Below are 15270 nucleotides of genomic sequence, written 5' to 3'. Positions count from 1 at the left end.
GTCTCCTGGCACTCTGCAAACAGGATACTTACTGTGTGTGGGGTGCAGCGGGGGAGACTGGGAGATATGCTTATATTCAAAAGTGCACACACTTGAAGCATTTTTCTTTTGTGCATGCATGCATGCATGTCACCACCCGTGTGTAGCAGTCCAGAGGATAAATTGCAGGGAGTCTGTTCTCTATCCACCATGTAGGGCTGGGTATCAAGCTCAGAGATGGTCAGGCTTGGTGACGGACAGCTTTTATCTGCTGGGCCATCTCACCTGCCCAAGCCAAGCACACGCGTTCTAGACTGCCCGGATTCACTTCTTTTTCTGTGCCCTCATCCCATTGAGTTAGTAGCTTCGTTTTATAGCTGGGAAAACAGGTTCTAAGCAGATTGTAACTTGCCTTGAAATATGTGGAGTTGATGGAGGACAGGATTGGAGGAGTCTGAGAAGGGTTAGCCAGGCAAGCGTGGGGAAAAGGACTAAACAGACGGGCTTGTTGGGTGGATAGGAAGAAGAGAAGGAACACACAAAAGGCTAGTGGGTTTGATTTGGTGAGACAGGAGTGTTCTTAGTGCAAGATAGAGGAGAGGTAAGCTAATAGCTTGGGAAGATTTTAGGCGTGCTGACAGATTCAGTACAGACTGAATCAAGACTGTAGGCTTTGTGGGAAAGTGGGTTTGGAAGGAAGAGGACAGAAGACTGCCATGCCAGTACCTGACTGTGGAGAAACTGCAGTGACCAGTAGGCTAAGAAGCCTAGCTCTCTAAGTTCACAGACTTGCAATGCTGACTCCACATCCCTCAGGAGGAAGCAAGTAGGCCAGAGTGCTAGGTTCTGCAGCTCACCGAGTTGTGGAGAGCCTTTAGTGAACGTGTAAAGAACAGATGAGTCTTGAGTGAATGTGTGGGCATGGCCATGTCAAGGGACCCAATATTTCAGGCTGCTGGGTGGCCTGAGCCTTCAGCAGGTCCAGTGCAGATGTTGGGAGTTTGTGCAAGTACAATAGTGTGTACAAGATGATGGTGTGTGCAACTAAGAGTGTTTAAGAAGGTTTGACCAGTGTGTGCAAAAACTAGCAACCGCATCTTCTTCCTCCTGGATGACTGTAACCCAAGTTTGCTCCCCAATAGAGACCTCCTATGAAGACGAGTTTACTCCTCCCTGTCCTGTACATAATCAATTCACTGAGGGTCCAGCTGCTGGCGGCTGGGGTGCTGCTCCATCAGAGTGAGCACAGACCACCCGATTCTTTTTGAAGAATCTTTTCTTCATTCCCTCTGAGACCCAGTCAAGTTTCCAGGTCCAAGGCATGCTAGACACAGGACTGAGCTCTGAGGTGAGATTTTCTGAGTTGCACCCTTTTGTTGTTGAGACAGGGTTTCTCTGTGTAGCCCTGGCTGTCCTAGGACTCACTCTGTAGACCAGACTGGCTTTGAACTCAGAGATCCTCCTGCCTCTGCCTCCTGAGTGCTGGGATTAAAAGGTGTGTGCCACCACTGCCCAGCTCTTGCACTGTCTTAGATGAGTAAAATGTGTGGTTTCAAAGCCAGCTTCTAGGATGGCACTTACAAACTGTCTTGGGCATTTACTTCAGTATTTCTGGCAAGACAGATTCAGTACACAATCCATTCCTTTCTGTTCTGTTCCCACTTCGAGCTCAGCATCTCACTTTTCCAGACAACTCTTCTCCCTGCAAACCATGCTGGTAAGAGTAAAATTCTTGACTGTGAAGAGAGAAGAGTTGAAATCTAAACAAATAAATAAGCACTAATTGAAACAGGTTTGCTGGAACACACCTTTGATCTTGGCAGTGGAGGCAGGAGGACCAGTTCAAGGTCATCCGCAGCTACATAACAATTTTAAGACCATGGGACACGAGGCAGGTCATTTATTGAGTGGGGTGTTACTTATCCTTGAAGTCACTGCTGGCCGCTTCACAGGGCAGCTATGTGAAGATAATGACACTTGGAATTCTTTGGAGAACACAAACTTTGGCTAGACTGCCTCGCCCGGTTCTGCTGTAAGATAAAGTGATGGAGGCTGGTGGCGCTGGTGTCCTGGGCGACACCTCAGGCTGGTTTGGCTCTAGGGTTGGCACATAGAAGTGAACTCCTTGTGTCAGGGACCTGGGAAGATGCAGCCTATGAGCCGGAACTCCTTAGACAGAGGCTCCCTGAGGCATGAGGACACTGGCCTGGTCAAGATGTCCTGCCTCTTGCCCACTCTGGTGCCTTTGCTCCTGCCCTTCCATCTCTACTTGTGGTTGCCTGGCATTTTCCTTATGGGGGTGTGTGTGTGTGATCTCTTGGCCACACACAGCCAAGGCACTTCCTCAGTAGTGACTGCCACCCGTGCAACAATGCTGTGTAGTCTTACTGTGCCCCAGAAGCCTGTTTTGCCTGTTAAGTGTTCCAGAATCCTAGCCACTTGTCTTGGACTCGAACCCAGACCCCGGCCTTCTGGTTTGGCCTCCGGACTCCAGCCCTGGTTAGCAAGAAGGGTGTGTCAGGACATGTCTGCAGATGCTGGAGAACCACCCTCCACCATCAGCGTACTTGGTGGTGGTGTTAAGACTGGGTCTCACGCTGTAGCCCAGGATGGCCTCAAATTTGTGATCCTCCTGCCTCTGCCTCCCATGTGCTGGGATTATAGGCATGAGTTGTAACACCGGGACAGCATGCGTGGTTTATTTATTTAGCAAGGAATCATAATCTTATTTCTGCAGCAGGGACATGGATGGAAAGCCTCTAGAATTCCCAGTCTGAAGAAGCAGCATCTCCAGCTGTGACTTTTGGAGTTAAGGTCTGATTTAGAAGCACAGCCACAGGTGCCTGCTTCTGGCCGATTTTCTTTTTAAAATTAACCAATTAGTTAATATTTTATGTGCATGGGTGTTTTTTTTTTTAGACAGGTTTTTCTGTGTAGCTTTGCGCCTTTCCTGAAACTCACTCTGTAGACCAGGCTGGCCTTGAACCCACAGAGATCTGCCTGCCTCTGCCTCCCAAGTGCTGGGATTAAAGGCGTGCGCCACCACTGCCTGGCCTTTTTCCCTACATGTTTAACTGGGCATTAAGTTTATGCCTGGTGCCCATAAAGGTTAGAAGTGGGCAAAAGAGTTACAGTTGTTAGCCATGATAAGTGATGGGAATTGAACCCAGATCCTCTGGAAGAGCAGCCACATTAGCTACTGAACTATCTATCTTCTCCAGGGACATCAAATTTCTTTTGAGACAGGGTTTCTCTGCATCACAGCCCTAGCTCTCCTGGAACTCACTCTAGACCAGGCTAGCCTCAAACTCAGAGATCCACCTGCCTGTGCCGCCTGAGTGCTGGGATTAAAGATGTGCACCACCCTTTGTTTTCTTCAAGAGCCTGCTCATAGCTCAGTGACGGTAGCTAAGGTCTGTTCTGTTCATGCTGTACGCCAGGCTTTGTACTGAGCGACAACAATGCATGCATCTGAGTCTTCACGAACCTGAAATAGTTATTCGACAGGTTGAAGAAACTCAGGTTCTTGCCAACAAAGGCAATTGCCAGTATGGTGATCTGAGGCCTGAGGCCAAGCCTACACTTACGTCTTTTCCTTAAACTACAGACCCATCATCCCCTAGTATTTATGCCCACACCTGCTTCTACCTGGGCTGTCACATCTTCTCCACCTTGTCTACCATGAGGGAGGAGTACTGCATGGCTGACACTGTGGCTCTGGCAACAATGCCTAGGCCTTCTGTGAGGTCATACGTTTCTCTTCTGAGGTGTCAGCTTTCACACAGCTGGCACAGCAGAGGCTGTAGCTGTCTATCAGGCCACAGGTGGGTCTCAACCCTTCTGCAATGTAAAATCACCTGTAGTGGGTAGCCACTCCAGCTTTGATCTGGAAGTCCCAACCCCCATTGAGGCTTCAACAACTGTCACACCTACGAGGCAGGGCCAAGGGAGGCGCCAAGAGACCTGAGATCTGGATGGGCTAGCACGCTCTCTCTGATCCTGGACCCTAGAAGGTGGAGGTTGACTGAGCAGAGCTCCAGAGAACACCGCTGGGCTTCAATACACCTTCCCCAGACCCCGCGACCTACCTATCCCTTCATTTGTAAGTTACCCACTAAATAAATCTTCCTTTTAACTACGTGGAGTGGCCTTAATAATTTTGCCAATAATCACCTTTGACCCTGGGGTCTAAAACACAACACCCAGGTCAAGGGTGATTTTTCCACTTCTGTTTTCCTCAGACACCAGCAGGTAAGAGTCATGAGTTTTGTGTTGCTCCCCACCAAATCCTAACATGTAGGTACTCAACAGCAGCCATTGTCTGTGGAGAATGAGGTAAGAATGAGATTATTAAATTCCTGGCTGTCGAGTATACAGCAAGTTATTAATTGGGTGATGTAAACATGAACTGTGGACAGCTGTGGCTTTGTTTTCCACAGAGAAAGAGACATTAAGCTAAAAAACCCCTGGAGAATCCAAAGCAAGGAAGAAAGAAGCTTATGACAGGCCATTCCAGATCCTTCCTCACCTTCATTCCTCAATCAAACACCACCAGACACGTTTCAACTGAGAAAAAAGTTTTAATAACACATACACATACATTCAGAGGCCTTTAAACAAGACATAGTATAAAATCTTAAAGAAAGGGGGGAAATGAGGAGGAAACATTGCATTTACTGCCTAAGAGCTAGGGGATTAACTGGCTGACACAATGCCCGGGAAACTGACACACAGATGATGAGGTGTGCCGGCACCATCAAGTGCTCACACCCACTGAGATGGGACTGCACAGATTCGCATGCCCACCACCTGTACCCTATTGCCTCCTGAGAGACAAGCCAAGTCAGTTCACTTAACTCAGCTGCTTGTCAACGAGTCATTTTCAAATGTAAAAAATTACTCTTGGTTTAAAGACTCCACACATTATTACTGGCCGGTCCCCACCAACTGTATCTATTTTGATTGTGGGGTGGGGGGAAGCAAATGCTTCAATAGAGCCTGGATGGTAACACACTATGTTATCTATCTTTTACTGGGGATATATATATATATTTTTGTGAAGTCAAAAGCAAGCTACTACTTGCACTCAAAACAAAAACAAAATGTCAACCTTCCAAAAGGTGACAAAGGCACCACTGCCATCAGGAGGAGACAAGACAAAAAATGCACAAATGCTGACTTCAGTGCTACACAGATGATTTGTGCACAGAGCCTCTTCACGGAACGTTATCATAGAACTGTATTTTCAGATAACAAGAAAAGCAGGTTAGAAAAGGCAAACAGTTACACACAAAAGCATAAACACAAGTACTTTAAATTTCAGCTTGCAGTAAGGGTAATAAGTTTGACATACACATCCAGAAAATTAGACAAGGTGATTTTTGGCACAGTAAGATTGCCAAACACACCACCACTCAGTGCAAGCTTTGTTTGCCAAGTCCTAAATGTGGCCTGACAGTCTTTGTGCAAGGAGCATTTTCTTCCTCTCTACTATCCCATTTTCTGGGCAACAAAGCCGGAGAGAGGGAGATAAAGCATGGGGACTTGGAAGGAGATGGAAATACTTGATTTGGGAGAAAAATCATGAGCTACTATGCTAAAATAGAATCACAAAGTTTCTATGAGAACCCAAATGCAAATACTGACTGGACTATGACCCGGAGACTGAAGACTGTTACCAGAGTCATAAATACAAGGGCCTAAACTGATATCTGGCCATTTATTTTAAAGGGAAGGATAAAGTATTTTTCTCTCATGGAGAAAGACAATTGAAAATAGAGATTTTACTCTTATTGGAACTGCTAAATAAGAATGTATCAAAGTGGTTTTAAATTTGATGGGTGGTTATCAGTTGAAACTGCAATATAAAAGGGTCACTTAAAAACCTGAATAACCCACTTGTCCCCGTCAATGTACACAATAGAAAATATTTACACACTGTAATTACAAGCAATATAAGCAGATTTTATACTTTGAGATTTTGTACACTTTACACAATGCAAAATGAGAAAAATATGAACACTTATAAAATTACACACAAATAATGTATCTACAAGGTATTAAATTACAGAGTGAAAGCCCCCATTGTTGGGCAGATAGATGCCAGAGTTTCAAGCTTCTGTCAAATATAACTCTTTGTATCTATCTCTGTAACCATAGTGGCATTTTGTAATAATACCCTTGAGAGGTAGCATCAATATACTATTCTTACCGGTAAACTCAACACAGAAGAAAACTTTTGTTGGTCTGACTCTTGGAGCCTCAATCAGCTTCAGTTCTTGTAAATTTGATTTGTTTAGTCTTCCCTATAAAATCTCTAACTGCCCAATGCTTGACATGAGCTCAAAAGTTACTAATGTTATTTTAAATGATAAATTTAAGATAAAATGGTTTTTATTCCTAAGCCTCAATTTAGAGGTAGAAAGTTAGCTCTCAGAACTTATTTTCTCCTCTCAAACCATAAACATTGAGCCCAGTTCCTCTTCCACCCCCCACCTGGACCCACACAGATGTTAGCATGCTCAGGAGGGAGCAAGCCACTCAAGCCAATTTTCAAAGAATAAGCATCCCTTTCAGGAAGCAAACCTCTCCAGACAGACAATGGTCAGCAGGAGTGTTCCCACCAAAGGTTTCAAAGGGCCTCGGGCTCAATCTAGCGGTGCACCTCTGCTAACCCTCTACCATCTAAACTAAAGGATGGCTTTCCAGTGTTTAAAAGAATTTAGAGCAGCTGTGGTTTTCAAGTGCAACAACTTCAAGGTACAAACGCTCGAGCAAACATACACACACACATACACACAGTGTCCCCAAAATAAACATCATCAAGGTCTCTGATAAATTATATACTGTGGGAACAAGTTTTTGGAAACTTCCAGATTTTTAAGCCTTTATACAGAGACTTCTGTAATATAGTTACCAATGGCCAGAATTCTGGCTAAGCTAAGATTTTATGATTGAATCAGTAATTTAAAAATATATGCATTTACAAGAAATCCTAAACAAACTGCCTATGAATGTTCTGGCATTTTAAAAACAGCCACTACTTTGTAGCTTCATCTCTTCCTCTAAGGGCAATCTGACAGTATGTCTGTTTCTTATTTGACTTTAAATAGATTTAAAAATCTCAGATTTATAGTCTTGAATAGTAAAGGGACAATGTATGGACTGAAGCTGTCTGGTTTGGGGAGTTACAGAAGAGACCCACACTTGTGATTACAGAACTCTGTTCTAGACTTTCCCTTTGTATCCTAAAGTAACCAAGAGGGAAATGCAAACCACTGGACCTTGGCCTTCGTTTCAACGTCCAGCTCCTCCAGTTGGCCCACACTTATCCTCCTGTGCTGCGATGACCCAGGCGCTATGCAGCCACCTAACAAGATAACGGCTGAAAACAAGGGGTGCTAGGGAGGGTAGGCTGGGGTCTTCTATCAGCTCTGTCTACCCTACCCTTCTTTTATAAGCCCCTTTCTTTCCTCTAAGGTCAGCTGCAGATGGCATTTCATATCTGCTTCAGAAACGGCAGTCTTCATCACCAGCCCCACACTGCATATTCGAGTGGCACACAGCTGTGTTCCTTAGCGTCTGCTGGATCCACAGTAACCCTCTTGGAAAGGCCCTTCTTGCTTTGTATTTCTGCTGCTGTAACTCCTGTTAAGAATCTGGTACCCAGAAGTCATGAAGCTGCCCCTGGAGAAAGGGGAAAGGGAAAAATTAATCAGATTATGAACTAATCCTTTTAATCATTGGACAGCAGTCTTTGATTAATGAAAGCAGAAAAATCATGATATATACACGTCTCTGAAAACATCTTTCTTGTTTTGAGAACAGGGTCTTACTATTAGCCCTGACTGGCCTTCATTTTCAGAGATCTGCCTGCTTCTGCCTTTCAAGTATTGGGACTAAAGGCACGAAGCCACCATGCCCAGCTGAAAATTTCTTATGATTTTATAACTTTTCCATTTTGTGCTCTGGCAATGAAAAGGCCTAACACAAAAACAGGACATTTTTCTCATGGGCACACTCACAAACAGACATATTTAAAGAGATTAATGTGTTAAACTGATTATAAAGTTTTTCTATTAATGCCACATTGACAGAGAGCCTTAACATTTTATTGAGGGAACTGGGGAGGCATCTCAGTGGTTAACACACTGACCACTCTTCCAGAGGACCTGGATTTGATTCTCAGCACCCAAATAGAAGCTCACAACTGTGTAACTCCAGTCCCAGGAGATCTGATACTTTCTGGCCTCCAAGATTATCCAGCATGCAAGTGGTACATAGACATACATGAAGATAAAACACCCATACATACAAAACAAAATAATAATTAACAAAAAACAACAGCCCCACACTGCATTTGGTAGAAGTCTTCCCAGCATGCACAGGGACCAGGATTTGTTCAGTAGCTCAGAATGCACAGGAGGTGGTGGTGTATACCTGCACTCCTAGCAGTGGAGGAAGAGGGAAGGAGATCAGAAGCCCAAGGTCACCTCTGGCTTCACAGAGAGTTCAAGGGCAGCCTGAGCCCCACACCAACACTGAAATACTATGAGACAGAGATTCTACCCAAGAATACGCTCAAGATGTTTTCCTTTGAACACATATTTACTCAAAAACTTGTATATAAATGTTCATGGAAATTTAATTTAATTTAATTTTTGATTTTTTTGAGACAAAGTTTCTTTGTGTAGCCTTGGCTGTCCTGGAACTAGCTCTGTAGACCAGGTTGGCCTCTAATTCAGAGATCCACTTGCCTCTGCCTCCTGAGTTCTGGGATTAAAGGCATGCGCCACCACCGCCTGGAGAAATATTATTCTGAATAGTCAGAAAGTAGAAACAACTCTTGCTCTTCTTGTTAAGTGGATAAATGTTATATATCCATACAGTCAAATATCATTTAGCAGTAGAAAGGATATACATATTACAACATGGATTTCTTTATCATTATTAGAAAAAAGAAGCTGGCCACAAAAGACCACATAGTGCAGTAATCTAGAAGAGGAAAATCTTGACAAAAGCAGGCAGGCATCTGCCAAGGGCTTAAGGGAGGTAAAGAGAGGCATGAAGGTGGTGGAGGAACAGGAGGGACCGCCAAAGTTCAAGTGTGGCGATGATCTGCTCGATTCTGTGGCTACACTAGTCCCCACAGACTAAGTGGTGAAATGGACAACATGCATTTTATCTTAACAGAATTGTTAGATGTACTCGTGAAATAACCTCCATTTGATGCAATCTGACATTTTAAATGGGTGCAAACCAACCCTAAAAACTAGACACAAACCATACATCATGCAGTGGGTTTCATAATAAATAAAACAACACCTGAGTAGGCCGACAGTTCTGGATTATTTCCTGCCATTTTCCATGTATTCTGGCAACCAAGTCTTTCACCTTAAAAATAACAAAAAGAGGAAAGATATCAGATCAGAGTATCTTCACTTAAAATCAAATTAACATTGGAAAGAAAGCATCTCATAGTTGCTGCTATGGAGGTGCATGGCTCAAAGTCCAAGACCAGTGGGAGCTATAGTGTGAGATCCTATTTCAAAAAACCGAAACAAAACAGTAACAACAAAAATAAGTATAAAAGTCAAATATATTTCATAGCTATCACAGGCCCCAACAATTATATTTGATTGCTGTCAAGAAAAGGCTACTTGCCAGGCGGTGGTGGCGCACGCCTTTAATCCCAGCACTCGGGAGGCAGAGGCAGGCGGATCTCTGTGAGTTCGAGGCCAGCCTCGGCTACCAAGTGAGTCCCAGGAAAGGCGCAAAGCTACACAGAGAAACCCTGTCTCGAACCCCCCCCCCCAAAAAAAAAGGCTACTTATCTTTTGGGGAGGCTTTCAAATGACATGTTTTCTTTTATTACCGTAATTTATTTTTTTCACAATCTAAAATGTCAAATAATTATGACTTAATTTTCTTGTTTGTTTTTTGACACAGGGTCTCTCTATATAATCCTGGCTGTCTGAAACTCCCTATGTAGACCAGGCTGCCCTCAAACTCACAGAGATCCACCTGCCCCTGCTTCCTGAGTGCTGGGATTAGGTGTGAGCCACAACACTCACTCTTAATTTCTTTGATTTTATTTTACGTGTATGGGTGTTGTGCCTACATGTGTATACCTGTTCATTGCCCTAAAGCCAGAAGAGGGCTTCAGATCCCCTGGAACTGGAGTTATTATATACAGACAGTGTGAGCTGCCATGTGGGTGCTACAAACCAATCTGGGTCCTCTGGAAGAGCAGTCAGTGCTCTTATCCACTAAGCCATCTCTCCAGCCCTTAATTTCCGTTTTAAAAATTATTACTATACGAGACAGAGTAGCCCTATTTAGCCCTGGATAACCCGAAATTTAATGCAATTTTCCTGCCTCTGCCTTCCAAGTACAGGGATTACAACAATGCATCACCACGCCTGATTTCCTGTTACTAAAGACAGTCCAGATGGTTTGGAGAACACAACTCTGCCTTCAAGGAAATCTCTACTTTCTACTCTCTGGCTTTTGAACACCCGGCCAGGGAAGCTGAAGGGTATACCATTCTACAGGTCCATGCATTGGCCGCTCCCAGCTTTACCATAGCTTGCTTTTAAAAGGCTCAACAGAAAGACAACAAAAAATTCAGGATATGGCTCAGTAGTTAAGAGCACTTGTTGCTCTTGCAGAGGACATAGGTTTGAGTCCCAGAAACTACATGGCAGCTCCCAACCATTTATAAACCCAGATCCAGGGAATTCAATGCCCTCTTCTGATCAATGAGGGTACCAGGCACAAACACAGTACAAAGGCATACATTCAAGGAAAAACACTCACACATAAAATTACACAAGCCTAAACATTTTTTAATGTGTCACTTGCTCCTTCCACAGAATCACAAGATCCCAACTTGCTGCCACTCCCTTTGTAAAGGCTACACAAACCTCTGGGACCAATGAACGAAGGGAAGGCCCATTACCACTCTTGATCATCTCTTAGACTTTACATCTGTGTGTGTGTGTGTGTGTGTGTGTGTGTGTGTGTGTGTGTGTGTGTGTGGCAGGCTTTCATGTATCTCAGGCTGGCCTCAAGCTCCTCATGTAGCTGTAGCTCACTGGTTCCTCTGTTGTTCTTGCCTCTACCTATTGAGTGCTGGAATTACAGGCATGTTACACCACACTAGAATACAAATATTTAAACAAGTCAGCAATTTTTTGGGGGGAGAAAATATTTTCACTATGTAGCTCTGGTGGCCTAGAGCTGGTTATGTAGACCAGGCTGTCCTTGAACTCACTGAGATCTGCTCCTGAGTGCTAGGATTAAAGAAGTGATCCACCATCCTGGCCTTAAGTCAGGAAGAAACAGGCATCGGGAGGCAGAGGCAGATCTCTGAGTTCGACGAGGCCAGCCTAGTCTACAAAAAGTCCAGGACAGCTAGGGCTACACAGAGAGACCCTGACTCAAAAACAAACAAAAAATCGAATTAAAATCTCCACTTTCCCCCACTCTGTAAAGTTTAGCAAACTGTCTTCATGACAACTACCACTTCTCCACTAGAGGTTTTGGAGAAGTATGAAACTACTAACCTATTTCAATGATATCATCCCCTGAAGCAATTTACATGGACCACTGGCTCACCCTCTAACAGAGGCTCTGGTAACAACCTTGATGGGCCAGCTTTAAGAAACAAAACCCAGCGGCTGGAGAGATGGCTCAGAGGTTAAGAGCACTGACTGCTCTTCCAGAGGTCCTGAGTTCAATTCCCAGCAACCTCATGGTGGCTCACAGCCACCTGTAATGAGATCTGGTGCCCTCTTCTGGCCTGCAAGGACACATGTAGGCAGAATAGGGTATATATAATAAATTAACTGATCTTAAAAATCGATTAAAAAAAAGAAAAGAAAAAGAAACAAAACCCAGGTCAGTAAAATGGCTCAGTGGATAAAAGTTCTTGCTATGTAGTCTGGTGGCCTGAGCTCTATCGCTGTGAGTTGTCCTACAAACCCCCACATGAGCAGTGTGGGTGGCATACACATCCCTCTCCCAAATAGGATAAAATGTAATAAAGAAAAAAAAAAATTAATCTTAGTGACCCCCTTTAGGATGTCTGTCAGCAACAGCCACAAGCCCCACATGGATAGGTCAGTAACTAGTCACACTGCAGAGTACACCCCACATGGATAGGTCAGTAATTAGTCACACTGCAGAGTACACCCCACATGGATAGGTCAGTAACTAGTCACACTGCAGACCAAGAACTACTATTGCCTAGTGTATCTGGAAATCTGACTCAGCTTCATTAGTTGCTCGTTTTCATATTTACTTTAAAGTGACTAACATATAGCCGGGCGGTGATGGTGCACGCCTTTAATCCCAGCACTCAGGAGGCAGAGGCAGACGGATCTCTGTGAGTTCGAGGCCAGCCTGGGCTACCAAGTGAGCTCCAGGAAAGGCGCAAAGCTACACAGAGAAACCCTGTCTCTAAAAAACAAAACAAAACAAAACAAAACAAAAAAAAAGCTTAGATATTTCTAAAAGTATTTTTTGTGTGTTTCAGGAGGAATTCAGGTCAGTCTATTAATATTAAAGTTGCTTCTCTCGTACATTCTCATAAATTTGGTTTTCTACTGTCTTTGTGTATAAAAAAACCTTTAGGAAAAACAAACCAATACAAGAAAAACCTTGGTAAGCTTACTGATGCATCAATCCCATCCACCACCATGGGTTAGGGATAGAGGACTCAGAATGAGTCTCCTAGAACAGTTCAGTGAGCATCACGGGGAGCAGCTAGTCTATTCTCCTCTATAAACACAACTACTCTGCCCCGTCATGGAACTCATGCCGTTGCCTTGTAATTATATATACCTATACATTTAAACAGTATCTCCACCTGTGAAGCTAAGGTTTGAAAACAAGGTTTTGTGTGTGTGGAGGACAGTGTCTTCCTCCATCACCAACCTTATTTTTTGAGACAAGGTCACTCACTGAACCCAGAGTTCACAGACTAATTAGATGGCTGACCAGTGAGCACTGGGGTCCACTTGTCCCTGCTTCCCTCAGCAGTAAAGTTAGGGATGTGTGCGACCACTCCCATTTACACGGGTACTAGCGATCCAGACTAGTGTGCAGTAGGCACTTTACCACACCCTGAGTATGTGCTTTAATCTGTACAATGGAAAAAAAAACAAAAAGTCCCAAAGACGCTGAAAGAAATTTTCTCTTTGGGTGTCAGGAATTTCAGAACAAAGAGTAAAGTGAAAAATGTATTTGCCTGAAGAGTGTTTTTTACTTGTCCTTTCAACCTAGATAGAAAAGTACTTAGTAGAAGCTGATTTGTTATCCAAGTCCTAACTCAGAGTGGTAATTAACACCAGTATTCAAAGTACTAGAGAGGCTGAGGCTGGAGGACCAAAAATGTGCTACTGGCTAGTGAGATAATTTAGTAGGTAAAGGCACTTGCCACCAAGCCTAACAACCTGAGTTTGGCCCTCAGGAGCCACACGGTAGAAGGAAAGGACCAACTCCCACAAGCTTTCCTGTGACCTATATGTCCTAAACAATGCACATACACTAGATTATGTGCACCCCTATCCCCAACCAACAAATAAATGAATGTAAAAAAAACCCTAAAAGTTTGAAGAAAGCCAGGCACAGTAGTGGATGCTTGTGATCAACACTTGGAAGGCAAAGACATAAGTCTGTGTGAGTGGACAGCCTGGTCTACACAATGAGGTCCAGCCAGGGCTACATAGTAAGATTCTGCTTCAGCAAACCAAAAAGAGCTTGAGGCAAGCCTGGGCTATATAATTAAAACGTCTCCATTTTAAGAAGTCCTCTTTATGTTCTTTGAAATATATTTATGTGTGCATGTGAGCGTGCATGCGTGCGTGCGTATCTATATCCTGAGGATCCAATGACATGGCCTCACACACAGGACCACTGAGCTAGACTCACAAGCCCTTATGCTTTCCCCCCAAAGAGCGGCTTGTGTATTTCCCTTGCTTACATTTTCTTTTTCTTCCAGCAGGGCCTTACTGTGTGGTTGCACAAGAAAGCCTGGGACCTGGGTTCTCCTGTCTTAGCCTCCCAAGTGCCAGGACTAGAGGTGTGACTGCCGACAACACACAACAATAGGACGCAGGGCGCTCAGTGAGTGAAGTGGCTGCCGTGCAGTCCTGAGGGCTGGGGTTCAAATCCCCAGAACCAACGTAAAGCCAGGTGTACACATCTGTAATAACTGGAAGCTCTAAGGACAACTAGTCTCCGTTTTAAACAAGGTGTAAGGCAAGGGCTGACATTCATAACTGTCCTCAGGCATCCCCATGTGCACCATGTCGCATGCTTATACCCCAAACCCGCCATGAATAATATACTTACTTTAGTTCTGTAGAAAAGCCTTGCGTCTTCCCTAATATCACACTTAACATGCTTTTCCAAAGCCCCACAAAGCAGCACGAAATGTTTCTATGAAAACAAACGAATGCAATAGATGAAAACAATTCTAAAGTCTTGCAAAATAACAGATTATGCAGTTAAAAAAAACGAAATCACTTAAAATGTACTTGATCCCACCAGTGAAAGGTGTTGACTTTCATAAGAACGTAATGATTATGACTCATTGTTAGTTAATCAGAAAAGATATATACAAGAACTAGGTGCGGCAGGGCAAATGCTTAATAGTTCTAGCTATTAGGTAGACTGAGGCAGGAGGACCAGCTAAAGATCATCATGACAAAAATGAGATCCTTTCTCTTGGGGGAAAAAACAACAACAACAAAACAAAAACCAGGCCTGTTAGAATCATGTGGTGGGTAAAGTCCTGCTGCCAGGACTGACCTGAGTCCAGCCCTCAGTACCCACAGGTGGAAAGAGCCCCGACTGCCATGTGGGCTTTGGCATGCTCATCTGCACACAATTTAATACTTTTCCTAATACTTTCTCCATCTTCTGAGTGCAAGGCACTGAGTTTATAGGCATGTGACATTACTCTTGGCTCTTTAAAAAAAAAACCCCAAAAAACCTGCCTCCCTGCCCTTTATTGGGCTTGGAGAGATAGCTTAGTAGATTTTGGTTCCTAGTATCCACATTAGGCATCTCACAGCTATTTGTTAACTGTAGCTACAAGGGATCCAAGGTCTTTGGCCTCCAAGGGCACCTGCACTCATGTGTGCACACCTACATGAAGGCACATATACCCACATGAAAATAAAACCTTTATTGTTGTGTAAGTCCATGTGTCTGCAGAGGTGTGCACGTCACCGTTGCATGTGTAGAGGTCAGAAGACAACTCTGTAGAGCTGATTCTCTCCT

General features: G+C 44.0%; 1 protein-coding gene across 2 annotated transcripts in view; it reads right to left on the bottom strand.

Annotated features, from left to right (window-relative positions):
- Window positions 1-4539: 4539 nt before the first annotated feature.
- Slf2 (SMC5-SMC6 complex localization factor 2) overlaps window positions 4540-15270 on the bottom strand; it is a 53454-nt gene continuing 42723 nt past the window's right edge. For both annotated transcript variants that reach the window (XM_028891110.2, XM_028891112.2), the window contains 3 exons: window positions 14338-14424; window positions 9304-9372; window positions 4540-7665 (listed from right to left, as the gene is read on the bottom strand). In XM_028891110.2, the coding sequence (XP_028746943.1) occupies window positions 7630-7665; window positions 9304-9372; window positions 14338-14424 (192 nt within the window). In that variant the 3' untranslated portion in view covers window positions 4540-7629. The remainder of the gene's footprint in view (window positions 7666-9303; window positions 9373-14337; window positions 14425-15270) is intronic.

This window comes from Peromyscus leucopus, chromosome 1 (genome assembly GCF_004664715.2).
Source record: "Peromyscus leucopus breed LL Stock chromosome 1, UCI_PerLeu_2.1, whole genome shotgun sequence".
NCBI classification, from domain to species: domain Eukaryota; kingdom Metazoa; phylum Chordata; class Mammalia; order Rodentia; family Cricetidae; genus Peromyscus; species Peromyscus leucopus.
This window is presented reverse-complemented; position numbering and strand designations above follow the sequence as displayed.